At 35.7% G+C, this 18,897-nt stretch overlaps 1 protein-coding gene across 2 annotated transcripts in view; it reads left to right on the top strand.

Moving 5' to 3' along the window:
* FBXL5 (F-box and leucine rich repeat protein 5) overlaps positions 1-18,897 on the top strand; it is a 74,528-nt gene that overhangs the window by 49,464 nt on the left and 6,167 nt on the right. For both annotated transcript variants that reach the window (XM_045075773.1, XM_004773387.3), the window contains 5 exons: positions 498-623; positions 4,150-4,298; positions 4,909-4,991; positions 5,884-6,606; positions 17,686-17,834. In XM_045075773.1, the coding sequence (XP_044931708.1) occupies positions 498-623; positions 4,150-4,298; positions 4,909-4,991; positions 5,884-6,606; positions 17,686-17,834 (1,230 nt within the window). The remainder of the gene's footprint in view (positions 1-497; positions 624-4,149; positions 4,299-4,908; positions 4,992-5,883; positions 6,607-17,685; positions 17,835-18,897) is intronic.

Below are 18,897 nucleotides of genomic sequence, written 5' to 3'. Positions count from 1 at the left end.
ATTCTGCATTGTCTCTTACTTCACAGTTGTATAATTTAATCTCCAGGATCTTTACATTTATGATTTAGCTTTACCTTAATCTTTCCCCTTTGACTATGTTCCTATCTATTGCTGAATTGCCGACTATTCACTATTGAGCAGAAAGTCTTTGCTTACTTTTGTTTATTAGCTATCATCATTTGGAGGGTATTGCTGGTGCCAGTGTGAAGCCACAGTAGGGGAAAAAGGTTAAGTTCTTTTCAATGATTTCTAAAATTGCATGTAAGACTATTGATAATTATTTTTCATAATTCTTTTTAGTATGTCTGAAATTCCCTTGCATATTATTTAAGTGTAATTTTTAAACCATAATTGAAAATTTTTAACACTTGCTGGCCCATTGCCTAGAGCTCAAATATTTTCTGTGTGCAGAGATTTTTATTGTAAATAGGTAAATTTTTTTTTTAATGGTAACTGGTCTAATCTTACTTTGTTCCTTTTATTTATTTGTTGAGTAGGTGACTGGTATAGTGGTCCAGCAACTGAACTTGATACTGAACCTGATGAAGAATGGGTGAAAAATAGAAAAGATGAAAGTCGTGCTTTTCAGGAGTGGGATGAAGATGCTGATATAGATGAATCTGGTAAGCTATGTTTGGAATTAAAATGAATACATGGTGCTTTAGTAATTAATATACTTAACAGTTAAGTGCTTATAAATTACTAGGTGTTAAGATTTGCATATTTTGTGTCTTTTAAAGAAATTGGAGTTTATAAGCCTACTGCTTTGTAAAATTTGAAAGAATAATAAGCAAACTTAAAATTTATTCTGTTTGATTTAAGTGTATATAGGATTTTTTCCCATCTGTTGTTATATTTAAATACTTAAGTCAGAAAATAATGGCTGTTCTCCTTATTGAAGTAATGTACATTCATTATATAGCACTTTGTAGTTTACAGTGTGTCTTTTAGGACCATTTTATTTGATCAGTTCAGCAATATTTATTGAGTCATCCTGGCTTAGAGGAAGGAGCATGAAGCTGTTGAATCTCTTTATTCATTTGTAAACCATCATACTACTTGGTTCACAATGTGGAATTAAGTTATGTATATATGAAAATTCTCTGTAAATGACAAGGGATTATAATTAGTCTAGCCATACTATAAGTACTGTGGGAGAATTGAAGGGTGACTATGACTTTATTCTTTTTTTTTTTTTAAAGATTTTTATTTATTTATTTGATAGGCGGAGAGAGATCACAAGTAGGCAGAGAGGCAGGCAGAGAGAGAGGGGGAAGCAGGCTCCCCGCCGAGCAGAGAGCCCGACGTGGGGCTCGATCCCAGGACCCTGAGATCATGACCTGAGCCGAAGGCAGAGGCCCAAACCACCGAGCCACCCAGGCGCCCCCTAGGACTTTATTCTTAAAGAACTCATCTGGCAGAGAATTTAGAATAGGTAATTCTTAATTCAAGGCATATAATTAAAAATGCCACAGTAGGGGTTCAGAAAGACACTATTTGGGAGTATAGAGGAGGAAGAGAAAAATTCTTAGGCAGTATTATAGGAGATGATTACTAAAAATGGTGAAAGAGTTAAAAAAAAAACAGACAAGACATTCTAATACCTGGTAAAACTGAAACTGCATGGAATTTTTATGTATAACTTGCTCACTTAAAAAATACTAAGCTGGGGGCGCCTAGATGGTGCAGTTGGCTAAGTGTCAGACTCTTGGTTTCTGCTCAGGTTTTAATCTCAGGGTGGGATCCAGGCCCATGTCAGGTTACTTGCTCAGCAGGGAGTATGCTTGAGTTTCTTACCCTCTCCCCCGCCCAAATAAATAAATAAATCTTTTAAAAAAAATTTTTGGCAAAGAACCAAACGTAGCAAAGGAGGACTATAAAAATAAAGATCTGTGAAATGAAGTCGCCACATTGTGTTATGGTTTTGAACATTTAGAGGATGCTACATAAGAAGGAGGTCTGTTTCAGCTAGATTGGATGATATGCTCACCCTGTGGCAAGGACTTTCTTGGGCATGAGGTTAATAGCGAACAAAATAGGAAAAAAAAAAATCCTTGGCCTTACAATTTGGAGAGGGGAGGGACTTCTGGGTGGCTCAGTTAGTTAAGCATCTATCTTTTGGTTCAGATCTTGATCTCAGGGTCCCGGGATCAAGCCCTGCATTGGGCTCCTTGCTCAGCCAGGAATCTGCTTCTTCCTCTCCGGCTCCCTCTGCCGCTCCCCCTGCTTTTTAACTCCCTCTCTCTCCTTCTCTCTCAAATAAATAAAATAAAAAAAAAAAAAAAGAGGGAAGATAAATGATAAACACAGGCAAAATATATCTGCTGTGCTGGATAGTGTCAGGAGCCATGGAGAAAGAGAGGAAAGAAACTAAAATTTTAAATAGGGTGACTAAGGTCTCCTCAGAAGTTTGAGCAAAACCCATGTGAGCTTTAAAGTCTTTACCAAACTTAGTGTATTTGTCTCATCACTTGAGGAAATAACCAAAGAATGCTTATCAATAAGCATTCACATTGAAAAGGAAAGATTAAGGCTGTAATGATTGAGTCTTGTTAAGGTAATATATCCGTTCAGCTCTTTGGTGTAGTTAAGACTAAACTTTGAATCTACCACCTATATTTTATGTTAGTGCTTTTTCAGTTTACTTGTCTTTTCTAGTCTTGCAGGAAGATACTGTTCTTCATAGGATATTTAATTTCTTATTTTTTTAAAATTTTTTTTAGGATTTCCCAGTAAAACAGATTTAGATAGGGAGGACCACAGAAACAAAAGAATTATTTGAGAATAAAGTTACTGTAGGATAGATAGGGTTTGCCAAAAGCCATTTTTATCTTTGTACTTTACATATGTCTGACTAATAAACAAGAAATTTATGTAAATCTGTAAATATGGAACCATTAGTCACAAATTCAGAATTTTTTGAAATATTTCTTTTGTAAGCTACATTCAGTTTTATTTTAAATGAGACTTTCTTAAAAATGAGACTTTCTTAATTCTGTTAAACTGTTAGAGATATTCAGGTTATGTCTTTAGGTAAGCATAATAATAATAGTGCCCTGAGAAAGGTAATACAATTATTAATTCTTTTTTTTTGTTTAGTTGGCATATTTTTTTCACTTATATCAAATTGGAGTTTGTAGTGTTTTTGTGGTGTTGGTTGTTAACAGTGTGGCATCCTATTGCAAACATCTAGGCTCTACAGAAGTTATTAAGCAAAAACCAAAAACCACGCTTCTTAAAAATTCTAAGGTACTTTACTTGATTTATTATGACCAGGCTCATTCAGTTGTTTTAAATCCTTTTTAGCTCTGTGTCCCTTTTATTTTTCTAAAATAACAAATGATACTTTTTATTATAGTTATTTTTCTTTGATTTTTTTTTTTTTAAATTTTATTTATTTATTTATTTGACAGAGAGAGTTCACAGTAGACAGATAGGCAGGCAGAGAGAGAGAGAGGGAAGCAGGCTCCCTGCTGAGCAGAGATCCCGATGCGGGACTCGATCCCAGGATCCTGAGATCATGACCTGAGCCGAAGGCAGCGGCTCAACCACTGAGCCACCCAGGCGCCCCCTTTGATTTTTTTCTTAAAGAGCTTCTATTTTCTTGAAGAGCTTCTACTGTTCTTTTAAATACTCAATATTTTTCCAAAACTTTTTCAAGTTCCTGAAGCTGAAGTTATTTTTTCTGTCTCTGCTATATTTACTCATCACCTTCAGCCTCAAAAAGTGAAAAAAAACTTTCATTCTCATTATAAAGTTTTTTTCCCCTTTTGTCTCTTTTTAGTTGATGTCAGACCTGTTAAATACTAAGTTCTGGTGAGTGAGACCTTATCCATTGAATTTGCTTTACATATATAAGGGAGTTTAAGAGTAGCATCAAGTATTAAAAAAAAAAAAAAAAACCATAGAGAGAAAGAAAAGGGGTTGACCTGGTTGACCCAGCTGGATAGGCACCTGACTCTTGATCACAGCTCAGGTCTTGATCTCAGGGTAATGCGTTCAATCCCTGCACTGGGCTGCACACTGGACGTGGAGCCTACTTAAAAAAAAAAGCAAAAAGTATTTCATATTAAATGACTTGGTGATTCCTTGAGTAGCCTAATAGAATTACTGGTATCAAATTCTTAGATATTTGAATTCATTTTACAGAAGAGTCTGCAGAGGAATCAATTGCTATCAGCATTGCGCAAATGGAAAAACGTTTACTTCATGGCTTAATTCATAATGTTCTACCATATGTCGGAACTTCAGTAAAAACTATAGTATTAGCATACAGCTCTGCAGTTTCCAGCAAAATGGTATGTATAAATTAGTACTAGTTTGGGTATTAAGAAAAAGTAGCAGTGATCTAAATTTGGTTTACTTATTCCTGAATTTAATGAAGGAAAAAAAAATAGCTGTTTACTTAGGAGAGTGCCTTCCCATGGGCAGCCGTACACTGCTAAATTTTCATGTTATTTCATTTCAGTTTTCCTAGTAGTTTTGGTATAGAGGTACCCTCTACACATTATAGAAAAGGAAACAGAGACTGGGAGAGGTTAAACAATTTACTTAGTTTCACAGATACTAAGTTCAGTGATGAAACCCAGTTTTTTTTAATGTTTCTTTATATGTAAGAGTTTGTAAAACAGGCAAGTGAGATTAAGTCACACTGTCTTACAAGTGTGTCTTGTCCTCCATCAGAATCTCCTTGGGTATTCCTTAGAAATATAAATTTCTTGGGTCTAATCTCATGGTTACTAACACAGATTGTCCAGAGTTTTGAGTTCAGAATATGTATTTGTGAATACATGAACTGAAGTGATTTTTTACATGCACAAAACTTGAGAACCACTGGCTTATGTTATTTACTGAAAGTTTTTTACTAAAAGTGATGTCTTTCTTAATCTCCCCCCCCCCCCCCACCAGGTTAGGCAGATTTTAGAACTTTGTCCTAACTTGGAGCATCTGGATCTGACCCAGACTGACATTTCAGATTCTGCATTTGACAGGTTAGTTATTTTTTGGACATTTCAGTATAATGATTTCAACCTATGTATTAGTAGAATTGTTCTGTAGTTTCTTATTTCCATAATTGCAGTTTAATTGTACTATTAGATCTAAGTCATATGTGACTTAACTTGATAGCATCTTCCAGTTCTTTGCTTCTTGTCCATAGGATCCAGCTGATCCAAAAATTCAGTTTGCATCATCCTTTTATCTTTATAATCCTCTACTGTGTCTAGACCTTTGAGCCTTGCTGGACAGTCAATGTAGATTGGCATTATATATTTTTAGAAGTTTCCAGTTTCATTTGGGCTCCAAATGCCATTTGGCAAAGCTTTCTCTTACATTCTTCATATTCTGGAACTGTAACATTTTCCTCAAGCTACAGTCTTCATAGGTTTTATTTCCTTAGATACCATCACTTTCTTTCTTATTCTACCTCACCCTTCTCTTTCCCCCTCTAGCATTTATATCAGTATCTCTCTTCCTGTTTCAGAGGGAGAGGTGTACCCTTCTCTGGCTATGGCTAATTCTGTCCCGGTTCCTAGAGTTTGTTTCTTCTGGATCTTCCTCCTTTAATTAGTTATTCTCTTTCTTTGGTGTGTGTATAGCCTTTCCTCCACTGGTTACTTGTTGGAATAATATGTGAAGTCTCTCCTTTTTATATCTTTGTCCTCCTTCCCTTATAACAGAAGAGTAGCAATAATCTTAAACCCTAATTACTCTTACTGTCTTTTCTAATTCCTAGTTTCTAAAATGATGCCTGACAGTAGATACTCAGTAAATATTTGATTATATTAGATTTTAAATCTTTTAGTTTCTGTCTATTCACATATAATCATGCTTTTGAAGATTTTAACAATAGCCACTAATAGTCCTATTATTTCTTAATTATAGTTGGTCTTGGCTTGGTTGCTGCCAGAGCCTTCGGCATCTTGATCTGTCTGGATGTGAAAAAATCACAGATGTGGCTCTAGAGAAGATTTCTAGAGCCCTCGGAATTCTGACATCTCATCAGAGTGGCCTTTTAAAAACTACGAGCAAAATTACTTCGACTACATGGAAAAATAAAGACATTACCATGCAGTCCACCAAGCAATACACTTGTTTGCACGATTTAACTAACAAAGGTATTGGAGAAGAAATGGATAATGAACACCCCTGGACTAAGACCGTTTCTTCTGACAGTTTCACTTCTCCATATGTGTGGATGTTAGATGCTGAAGATTTGGCTGATATTGAAGATGCTGTAGAATGGAGACATAGAAATGTTGAAAGTCTTTGTGTAATGGAAACAGCATCCAACTTTAGTTGTTCCTCCTCTGGTTGTTACAGTAAAGATATTGTTGGATTAAGGACTAGTGTCTGTTGGCAGCAGCATTGTGCTTCTCCAGCCTTTGCATATTGTGGTCATTCATTCTGTTGTACAGGAACAGCTCTAAGAACTATGTCAGCACTCCCAGAGTCTTCTGCATTGTGTAAAAAAGCATCAAGGACTAGATTGCTTAGAGGACAAGACTTAATTTACTCTGGGAGTGAAAAATCTGATCAAGAGACTGGACGTGTACTTCTGTTTCTCAGTCTGTCTGGATGTTATCAGATCACAGACCATGGTCTCAGGTAAGTAATTAGTTGCAGAATATTAAGAAGTGGACATGTTTACATTCTCAAATAGAATATAAAAATTTAAGTCATTCCTTTTAGCTGATTTGTTTAACTGAAAGAGTTAACCAGAATCTGTCCTACTTCAAAGCATTAGAACAATATAAGTTGAGCTCAGAGTTTCATTTCAGTCGATTTAAATTCTTTGTGAAATATGGTAGAACATTTAGAGTTTATTTTTTTTAAAGAATTTTTGTTTATTTTTCAGAGAGAGACAGTGAGTGTGTGTGCATATGTATAAGGTGGGGGAAGGCAGAGGGAGAAGCAGATTCCCTACTGAGCAGGGAGCCTGAGTGGGACTTTATCCCAGAACTCTGGAATCCTGACCTCAGCCAAAGGCAGACACTTAACTCATTGAGCCACCCAGGTGCCCAGAATGTTGAGTTTAATCAATAGTCAGCAAATGCCTACAAATACTCCAAGATGCTTTAGTAGATGAAAAATAAGATAGTTTTTCCCTCAAGGGCTTGTAACAGAGAAGAAGATAAAATATACCATATTCCATTGCTATGTATTATCTGTGTATACTCTAGGGATGTCGTATAGAGATTCTGTGGGTATAGAGAGAGAAGACATCTCTCATTCAGTTGTTGTAAATGATCAGGAAATTTAATGAGGAAGGGTACCTGGCTGGGTCAGTCACCAGAGCATCTGACTCTTGATCTCAGGGTTGTGAGTTCAAGCCCCATGTTGGACATGGAGGGAGCACCTGCTTAAAAACAAACAAATAAACAAACCAAAACCCCCAAAAAACAGAAAAAAAAAAAGAAATGACACTGAATTGAATCTTGAAGAAAAGTGAAGGATTTTGATAGGTGACAGTAGGAGAAGACATCATTCATTCTAAGCAGTGAGGATTACTTGAGCACACAGTACACATAGTAGTAAAGCGCTATTGTAATTGTTGTTAGGTTATTTTGTTGTTATGGCTGTTCTCAGCATTATTAATGTGCAATAATTATTTCATTATGTTTGATAGGAACTTTTGGAAATTTGTTTATGTGTTTTCTCTTTTACCTTGTAATAGACTTGAATTTTATTAAGGTTCTTTAATAATGGGATGCTAAACATGTTAAACAATGAAAATTCATCCAACATAAAGCCTAGTATTCTTCTTTTCTTGTTGGTGTGATCTTTAGCAGATTAAGTTGGACTCAGTAAATGTTCAGAAACTTTGGTATTCCAGTTTGGTTGTGGTGAATGATATGTACTGGGTGATAGTAGGATGTAAGTTTATAAAAGTAGATTGGTGATATATAAATGGAAGGTAAAAGAACAGAAAAATTATTTTTTGAGTAGCCTTCTGTCTTCTTTCTTTAAGAAGCAAGGTCCTTAAAGGTATGTATTTCAAAATGTTTGCAGTTAAAATCCTATTTTAAATTTATAGGGAAGTTAGCAGAAAAGTGATCTTTGTAAAGAGTTTTTAAAATTTTTTTTTTATTTTTTAATTTTTATTAACATATAATGTATTATTTACCCCAGGGGTACAGGTCTGTGAATCATCTGGCTTACACATTTCACAGCACTCACCATAGCATATACCCTTCCCCATGTCCATACCTAGCCATCCTCTCCCTACCTCCCACCGCCCAGCAACCCTCAGTTTGTTTTGTGAGATTAAGATAGTTTGTCTCCCTCTTGATTCCATCTTTTTTTTTTTTTTTTTTTTAAGATTTTATTTATTTATTTGACAGAGATCGCAGGTAGGCAGAGAGGCAGGCAGAGAGAGAGATGGGGAAGCAGGCTCCCTAGCGAGCAAAGAGCCCGATGTGGGGCTTGATCCCAGGACCCTGGGAGCATGACCTGAGCTGAAGGCAGAGGCTTTAACCCACTGAGCCACCCAGATGCCCCCCCCCCTTTAAAAAAGATTATATTTATTTATTTATTTGACAGAGATCACAAGTAGGCAGGCAGAGAGAGAGAGGAGGAAGCAGACTCCCCTCTGAGCAGAGAGCCTGATGTGGGGCTCAATCCCAGGACCCTGGGTCTTGATCCCATCTTGTTTCATTTTTTTCTTCCCTATCCCCCAGACCTCCTGCCCTGCCTCTCAGATTCCTCAGAAAATAATTCTATACTAATTTATTGGCATTAATATTAGAATTTGGCCTACTAAAAATCTTTAAGGGGTACAGAATTACATTTATTATTATTTCATCATTTAGGATTTTCTTTTCTCTTTTTAACTTAAAATGAGTCATGGTTTTATATTGGGAATTTTTGGAAAATGTAGAGTATCTGTTGAAGTAATTTAGTGCCGTTATATAGCCTTAAGTTTTACAAAAAGCACTGCTGAGTTGTATTGGAATTGAATAGCCAGAGTTTAGAATTTTTGGTCTTTGAGCATGATCTACTTGTACTGCCTTTTTTTTTTTTTTTTTAAGTTTAAAAAAAACTTTAATAGAAGCAACGAAATAGCTGAAGTACTAAAGACAAACTTAACAAGTAATGGACACCATCTATAAGAAGAAAACTTTAAAATACTGAACAACACAGAAGATATTCATTTAAACAAGTAGAAAGTTCTGCCATATTCTTGAATAGAAAAAACCAACAACATAACAAAGTCAAAGCTCCCAATATTATCAGTTGGTTGGCCAAATACAGACAAAAATTCTAGGAAAAAATCACAGTAAATACTGCTTTCGTAATTTATTAAACCACATTATGAAACTAACTATATGCAAACAGAGTGGTATGTGCTTATGACTAGAAAAAAAACAGAATAGAAAGTGCATCTAAATCTATAAAACATTCTTTTCGTTTGATAAAGAGAGCTCTTCAATTTAAGTAAAAAAAAATATGAGTTACTAAGTAAATTAAACTGAGTCAATAACAAGCCATTTTGAAAAAAAACCAAAACACGTAAATTTGGATTCCTGCCTCATATACAGTAAATTCCAGATGGATCAAAGAATTATAAATGAAAAATTAATCATAAGGTATTAGTGGCAAAAAACTCAAGCACATAGAGTTCTTTTACATTCTGAGTGGTGAAGGCCTCTTAACCATTGCAGACAACTCTAGAAGCTTTGAAATAACATATTGGTAAATTCAGCTATATAAAATACAGTTTTTCTGCCTGAAGAAAAAAATAAAAGGCAAGTGACAAATGGGGAAAAATTGCTACTTATTTCACAAATTATTCGTTTTCCTAATGTGGAAACATTCATACCAATTAATAAGAAAATAATCGAAAAACAGCTGAAAATTTGCAAAGCACATGACAAAGCAAATTACAGAAAATGGCATACAAATATTTAGCTCCTTGAAAAGACACTTGATCTCATTTATAATAAGGAAAATATAAAATTATAGTTTTGTAAGATACAATTTTCACTTACACATTTTGGCAATATTTTAAAATTTGATAACACAGAGGCACTTCCATACTTCTTGCTAGAAGTGTAAGTTTTACTGCTTTTTTAAGTTATAAAGAAACTCCCTGGGAGAAGTTCTGTATTTTATTTTCTCTCATTTTTTCTTTTTGTCATTACAGTCTTTAGTAAACTAATCTCTTTCTTCCTGGAGAATGGAAGGGTGGAGGTAAAGCATTCATTAGCTCAGAGAGGTAGCTCTTCTTGGCTCCTAGATTCTGTTATGTTTTATGGGACCCACTTAGAGCTCTGTTAGGTTATGTGTTCTTGTGAAAAATGTTGGAGAAAATACCATGGTTCACTGACTTTGGGGCCAGACAGACTTGGTGTAGGTTGATACTGTTTTTTAAATTTTTTTTTATATAACTGGCTTTGTGTAAAATACTTAACCTAGCCTTATATAAGGTGAATAGGTGACTCAGTAGATTTTCAATAAGTAGTAGTAGCTGTGTAATGATTGCTTAGTTATCTTTGACATGAACGTTTGGAAATTGATGACCTGTTTATATTGTAAGAAGACAGTATATAATACATATAACATACAAAATATGTGTTACTTGACTGTTTATGAGTAAGGCTTCCAGTCAGCAGTAGGCTACTAGTAGTTAAGTGTTTGGGAGTCAGAAGTTACGCTTGGATTTTCTGTTACGCAAGGTGGGGATTGTTGGTGTGCTTACCTCTGCAATGTTCAGGGGTCAACTGTAGATTTGAATATTACCAGACTCTTTAAAAATTGGATATCAGGTATGTTAAAATGAAGAATTTATCCAGCCAAAACCTAATACTTCCCTGCCATTACAAGAGATACTTAATAGGAGATGATTACAAAAATCTTTCAGAAGGCATGTACCAAGAATGTTTTCCCCTGAGGTAACTGCTGTTACTATGGCTTGACTGCTGTGCATCATTCCATTAATTTTCTTTTTGTTCAAATTCAAGTGCATAGATTATAGTTAAAGCAATACAAAGTAAGACAACCATATTCTCATTCCTTTTGAAACTTTTTGTATTTTTATATGTGTATTCCTGATAATGGTTTTAGTTGTTTTTGAATGTAACTTTTTTTTTTGAATGTAACTTGATTTTAAAGAATTAGGAATTTTTGGTTCCTAATAATTCATTTTCCAATACCATTATCTTTTTCATTACCACTATACCTTATTAAAACATATCTGTAGCTCTATTCAGTTGTGTTTTTTTTTCTTTTTCCTTTTTTTCAGTTTATTTTAAGTAATCTCTACACCCACTCTGAAGCTTATATTCAAAACCCTGATATCAAGAGTTGCATGTTTTTCTGATGAGCCAGCCAGGCACCCTTCAGTGTTCCTTTTTTTTTAATTTTTAAAATTTTCAAGTTAAAATTTTTTGTTTTTACTTTTGTTGTTGTGGTGGTGGTTTTGTTTTTTGTTTTTTTTTTTTTGTTAAGACATTTTTTTAAACACTTTTTAAAAAAAGATTATTTATTTATTTATTTGACAGACAGAGATCACAGCAGGCAGAGAGAGAGGGGGAGAAGCAGGCTCCCTACGGAGCAGAGAGCCCATGTGGGGCTTGATCCCAGGATCCTGGGATTATGACTCAAGTTGAAGGCAGAGGCTTTAACCCACTGAGCCACCCACGCGCTAGTGGTGGGCTTTTTTGAGAGGGGGTACAAAAAGTGATTTTATTTGGGGACAGGAGCTGTGGGCAGAAAGGGCTGCTGCCACTTTTTTTTAAGTTTTAAGTAGGCTCCACACCCATCCTTAAGTGTATGGTAGGGCCCAAATTTACTAACCTGAGATTAAGACCTGAGCTGAAATCAAGAGTCACTCAACTGACTGAACGACCCATGTGCCCTCAGTTGTATTTTCAGCATGACCAGTTTTATTATTCAAAGAATGAAATAACACCTATACCTTTTTGTAATGCTTCAGAGCTGCAGTGATATCTGAGCAAGTGGCAGTTTTCCTATGTTTTCTTAGTTTTATTGGGGTATTTTTAAATAAGTCAGAGTTTATTAAAAATTCTGTATAATTAAAAATCAATTTCAAAGAGAGTCAGAATTTTTTATTTATTTTTTAAATTTACATATAATGTATTATTTGCCCCAGTGGTATGGGTCTGTGAATCATCAGGCTTACACATTTCACAGCATTCACCATAGCACATACCCTCTGCAATGTCCATAACCCAGCCACCCTATCCCTCCCCACTCCCACTCCCCAGCAAGGGAGTCAGAATTTTGATGACTATAATTAAGAGGTATCTTGTGAAAAAGGATTTAGAAACTTCCTGATAAGCTTTGGAAAATGCTAGGAGGGGGACATATTTCATCTAAAAGCAGAATTATAGAGGGGATGGGGGTGAGGGGATGAGGTAATTGGGTGATGGACATTAAGGAAGGCACATGATATAGTGAGCAGTAAGTATTATAAAAGACTGAAGAATCCCTGAACTTTACATCTGAAACTAATACATTATATGGTAATCAATTCAATTTAAATAAAAAATGCAAAAAAAGTAAAAGCAGAATTATAGGGCTTTATTTGACTATAAATTTCCATCCCCACTTCCCTCCAAGGCATAATTCTTTTGTATTCATTATGTTGGTTTAAAAATTATTTCATTTTGGGGTGCCTGGGTGGCTCATTTTGTTAGGCATCTGACTCTTGATCTCAGCTCAGGTCTTGATCTCAGGTTGTGAGTTGAGGCCCTGCACAGCCTCCTTAAAAAGTAATAGTAATAAAAATTATTTCAAGATCAATTACAGTAGTAACTACTACTGGTGTCAATGGGTTTGAGAACAAATAAAACTCACATGTGCATACAACTTAGTGTATGGGAACAGAGGGGCTAATTGGAAGCTTTCAGTCCTTCTGCATTAGGCGTTATGTTCTATTTAGGGATGGGGTAGCTTGAGTTTTGGCACTTTGGTTATATGGGGCTTGTTACAAGAGCATTGACTATGAGAATGTAGATTGAAAATCAATATTTTTTTAAAAGATTTTTATTTATTTGAGGGAGGGAGAGGGTGGGGGAAAGAATATGAGCACAGTGGGTAGGGAGAGGGGTGGAAGAAGAGCGTGAAGCAGACCTCCTGTGGAGCAGTGAATCTAGTGTGGGCCTGGATCCCAATACTCTGAGATCGTGATCTGAGCTGAAGGCAGGCACTTAAGTGACAGAGCCACCCAGGTGCCGTGAAAAATCAATATTTTAAAGTAAATTGAAGCCTTAAGGAACAGATAGTGTCATGTATAGTCTCAGTGCAGTGCAGTGTTTTCAGGTTTTGTAGAAATGATATCTTGGCTGTTATTGATTAAAAGTAGCCTCTTATTTAAATCCTCAACCTTCTTTGGCCCCCTCACGTTGCTATTATTGTTTTGTTATACACTACTCTTTCACTCCTTGACCCCAAGGCAACTACTCTTCAATTTTTTGCAGATAGCTTATATTATTGTTAGGTCTTGCTTTTTAAAATTCAGTCAGATACTCCCTGTCATTTAATTAATTTATTTAGGCTGTTTACATTTAACATAATTATTGTTATGGTTATTTTTATGCCTATCATCTTGCTGCTTTTCTCTTGTTTCACCTTTTCTTCTTCTTTTGTCTTTTCCTGACTTCTTTTGGATTTATTAAGTGCTTTTTAGTATCTTGTTCTATTTCTCCTGTTGGCTAGTACCTCATGTATTTAGTGTTTTCTCCAGAGTTTGTATGCATTTTTGTAAAGTCTTTGTTTACTAATCCAATCATTGTCATTTATTGGTCTGTTTCTATTGATTGATTTTTTTTTCCCCTCATTCTTTGAATGTCTAGTATGTCATGTGATACCAGATAGTGTGAATTATACATTGTTGAATTCTGGATTTTGTTCTGTTTCTTTAAAGGTTACTACTTTTTTTTTTTTCCTTTAAAGATTTTATTTATTTATTTGACACAGAGATCACAAGTAGGCAGAGAGGCGGACAGAGAGGGGGAAGCAGGCTTCCCCCTGAGCAGAGAGCCCAATGTGGGGCTCGAAACCAGGACCTTGAGATCCTGACTTGAGCTGAAAGCAGAGGCTTAACCCACTGAGCCACCCAGGCGCCCCAAGATTACTACTTTTGAATTATTCACTGCTCTGTAATATTTCTATACATCTTATAGATACTTCTATAACTTTTTTTTCTTACTGCATGTATTGTCAATACTTGGTTTAGTGTTTCTTTCCTTAAGTTGAGGGCAGAACCTGTATTTTACTCATCTTGGATTTTACTGTTTAGGCTTGTGTCTGACATACTTGGGCATTGGTGATAAAAGGTAGACTTGAGTGATCTTCCTCGAATGCATTTTTTTTAACTTGTTATTACTCTTCTTTCTAAACCTTTCAGTGAGTTTTGTTACACTTTGGTTAGGTCCAAATTCTTGGCCCTTGCTTACTTCCGTAGTTTATATCTTTTTATCTTCCTTAACATCTAAATTTTTACTTGGTCGTATCCTCAGCCCCACCAAAAAAAGGCGAGACAGATGTCTTTCTCTCACACACAAACAGACATACACACAGAGCCATCCTTTTTGTAGCCATATTCAACTATTTTCTCTTTCTTCAAGGCACCGTATTTCTCATCTTTAGGCATTTGAATTTGCTCTGTCTGTAACATACATTTATTGGCTAACTTCTGTTTGTTTCTTGGGGTGCCTGGGTGGCTCAGTTGTTTAATTGTCTGTCTAGCTGAGGTCATGATCCCAGGGTCTTGGGATGGAGCCCAGAGTTGGACTTCTGCTCCCATGGGGAGCCTTCTTCCTGTCCCTCTGCTTGCTTCTCCCCCTGTTTGTGCTCTCCCTCTCTGTCAAATGAATAAGAAATCTTAAAAAAAAATTAATGTCCCTTCTTATAGGAAACCTTTTTGGACTCCCCTCCTCCCCCCATCAATGCGCTTCTGTATGTTCCAGGAGACAGTCATACGGTATTATAATTGCATATTTATTTTTGATTTGTTTGATTTCCCATTAAGCTCAGTGAGGGCACTGACTGCCCAAGTTTTTTCTTCAAGTATACTGTGAAAAGAAGTTTTACATTCCATGCAGTCTATCCTTAGTGTGCTGAAAATTTTAAATTTTAGGAAATGGAATAGCCTCTGCATCTCAGAAATTGTTTCTGAGATCTTTTCAGACCACTTTTTTCTCCCAGATCCACTTTCTTTTTTCTTTTAAGGTTTTATTTATTTGGGGGCTCCAAGGTAGCTTAGCCAGTTGAGTGTTCAACTCTTGATTTTGGCTCAGGTCACGATCTCAGGGTCATGAAGTCAGGCTCTGCTCTCAGCTGGGAATCTGCTTGAGATTTTCTCTGCCTTTGTGCCTTCCCCATCCCTATTCAGCTCACACACACATTTTCTCTCAAGTGAGTAGATATATCTTTAAAAAAAAAAAAAAGATTTTATTTATTTAGAGTGAGAGAGAGTGTGCATGTGAGCAGGGAGAGGAGCAGGGCAGGGAGAAGGAAAGAGAGAAGAGAATCTCAAGCTGACACGGCTCTGAACATGGAACCTGGTGCCAGGCTTGCTTTCATGATGCTGAGATCATGACCTGAGCTGAAATCAAGAGTCCACTCAACCAACTGAGCCACTCAGGTGCCTTGAGATCACTTTTTAAAAGCTGTTTATTATTTCTTATTATGAGCTATTCAGCTTTATAGGAGAAAAATAATGAACTTTAAACTTTGTACTGTCTTCCTTTGTTCCTGGTCTTCCTTTAAAGACCAGTGTCTCGAACTGCCACTGTTGTTAATTTGAAATCTGAAGGATGGCTCAAGATAATTTATGATTACAAAAAAATTAGTTTAAATCAGTTTTTTTTTTTTTCAGTCAAAATATAAGGGGATGTGTGCATTTAAATCTCCCTTGGGGCTTGGGGTTTTGATAATTTGTTTTATTTATTTTTTTTTTAAAGATTTTATTTATTTATCAGAGAGAGAAGAGGGGGAGAGAGCGAGCACAGACAGACAGAATGGCAGGCAGAGGCAGAGGGAGAAGCAGGCTCCCTGCTGAGCAAGGAGCCAGATGTGGGACTCGATACCAGGACGCTGTGATCATGACCTGAGCCGAAGGCAGCTGCTTAACCAACTGAGCCACCCAGGCGTCCTGATAATTTGTTTTAAAAGAATTTTTTATTTGAGAGAGATTAGAGAGAGTGAGCATGAGCAGGGGGAGGGGTACAGGGAGAGGGAGAGAGAAAATCCCAAGTAGACTCCCTGCTGAGCTTGGAGCCTGATGCAGGGTATGATCCCATGATCCTGAGATCATAACCTGAGCCAAATTCAAAACTTCGATGCTCAACTGATTGAATAATCCACCGGCCCTGATAAGTTTTTTTTTAATAGATCAAGTTTTTTTTTAATAGATCAGTTTCTTCTTTTAAATATGCAGTTACAAAACTTTAAAATGTCCCTTTCTAGTCTTTGCTAGTTAGCAGTCCTTTATGGAATATATAAGTATTTTCATAGTTTTGAAAAATCTCAATAATTCATATACTTTTACTTTACTTCCTAATTTTCCTGTACCTGCACAATTATGTTAATTTTTTTAACTAAATTTATTGTATTGTTAGTCTCTTGACATCCCTTTTAAGATAGACTGTTCCAGTTTTCACAGTTTTGCTGTTGTAATATTGCTTTACATATTGTACAGAAAAATGATGTTCTCAATTTTGTTCTTGATATTTTTCAGCTCTGTCATTGTAATTTTAGCTAACTTCTCATTTTATCTATTTGTATTAATGTTTTTATTCTTCTAGGACATGCCATTAGGTTTTCATTTTTACTGACATGTAATTCAGTTACCATTAAGTTCATCCTTTTGAAGTATACAAATAGTGATTTCAGTAGATTTATAAGGTTGGCAGGCATCACCACTGGTTCCGAAACATTTTCATCATACCATAAGGAAACCCTCTACTTTTTAACAATTACTCCTTACTCCTCTTTGCCCTGGGCCCCTGGCACCTACTAATTTGCTTTCTGTCTCTATGCCTATTCTGCCTATTTTGGATATTCATATAAATAGGATCATACAGTATGTGGCCTTTGTGCCTGGCTTGTTTCACTTAGCATAATGTTTTCAAGGCTCATTCATGTGGTAACAATAGGAGTACTTATGGCTTTATAATGTATGTTTATCTATTCATTTTAATTAGTTGGAATTTGGGTTGTTTCCACTTTTTGGTTATTATGAATGATGCTGCTATGAATATTTGTTTTCAAGTTATGTGAACATATTTTTTCAGTTCTCTTGGGTGTACACTTAGGAGAGGAAGTGTTGGGTCAAATGCAAATGCTAATGCTAACTCTGAGGAACTGCCAAAATTGGTCAGTAATTTTCTTGATAATTTTTATTTAGACAACCTGTAGGAGAAGGAAGATGACAATTCCAGGATTCAGTACTTCTAAGAATTGAGTTGCTGTAATATTCTTATAAAGAGAAATTTCATAGACTTGTTTATGGAATGTCCTTAGGAAAAATGTAAGAAGTTTTTCTCAGTTAAATGTATTGCTACCTAAGGATGAGGTTAGTTACCATGTTTTATAGAAATTCTTGAATTTCCTCATTACCAAATTGAAAGATTTGTTAATAGTGGTCCAGTGGGCCATAGGAATATATAAATTTTCATAGAATAATATATTCTAATTGTTGGATTTCTTGTCTTACAGGGTTTTGACTCTGGGAGGAGGGCTGCCTTATTTGGAGCACCTTAATCTCTCTGGTTGTCTTACTGTAACTGGTGCAGGCCTGCAGGATTTGGTTTCAGCATGTCCTTCTCTAAATGATGAATACTTTTACTACTGTGACAACATTAACGGTAATGCCTTTCAGTAATGAGATAATTTTGAAGGAATGGATTTAACATTTTTTGACAGTTCTCATGGTTCTTAGGGTTTCTGTTTAATTTTCTAGATTTCTAATTACCACACTTTTTTACTTTCACTGAATTCTTTACATTTGATAAAATTTAAAAATCATGTATATTTTCATTAATTAGCTTTTATAAAGGTAAGTTTTTTTTTCAGATAGGTATTTCAAGTATATATTCTGCCAGATTTTTGAGCTGTGTAAAATGGCAAGTTGTAAGAAAACTAAAGTTCTCTTTTTTTTTTAAAAAAGACTTTATTTATTTGTTAGAGAGAGAGAAGGAGAAGAGGGAGAGGGAGAAGCAGACTTCTTGTTGAGCAGGGAGCCCAGTGCATGTCTTGATCCCAGGACTCTGAGACCATGACCTGAGCCAAAGGCAGATGCTTAACCAACTGAGGCACCTCGGCTCCCCTAGAAATATTAAAGTTCTTACAAAATTTTGGGAAATTCTTCTAGAGTGATACAGCATTCATGAACAATTTAGAGGTATTGATGTTCTAGATATACCAATTTCTTAGGGATGATGACTTAGATTTCTTGTAACATGACTTTAAAAAAAAGTGCAGTTGAGAAGGGAGGACTTTGGTAATGTGAACTTCTTGGGGATCCTGGGTCTGGTTTCAAATTAGTCTCATGGAAGATTGAGGGGGGAGTGGTATTGGGGAAGAGGCTGAGATGCCTTAGACATGACTAAAATTCCTATACTGTTTTGGAGATTGATTGCTGAACCTACTTAAAACAATCATTGTATAAATATTTATTGATTGTTTTGTTTCTTAAACCTATCCTTACCCTGCAGTGGGCTTGTTGCATTTGTTTTTTTCAAGGTACATTCAGGGCCCTTTGGGGCTTTTGATAGTCACTGGTAGAAACTAGAAGTTTCTAGAGGCATAAAAAGCTCCTCAGTTATTAGTAAGCAAATCAATTCCCTGTATTTATAACTGGAAAAACATTTACATGGTTCAGATTCTACTACGCAGCTGTCTTTTTATACCATATGCTGTTTTCTTTGA

Source organism: Mustela putorius, unplaced genomic scaffold (genome assembly GCF_011764305.1).
Source record: "Mustela putorius furo isolate JIRA1106 unplaced genomic scaffold, ASM1176430v1.1 tig00000083_pilon_pilon_pilon, whole genome shotgun sequence".
NCBI lineage: Eukaryota > Metazoa > Chordata > Mammalia > Carnivora > Mustelidae > Mustela > Mustela putorius.
Note: the sequence above shows the minus strand (reverse complement) of the source record. Positions and strands in the feature narration are given on the sequence as shown.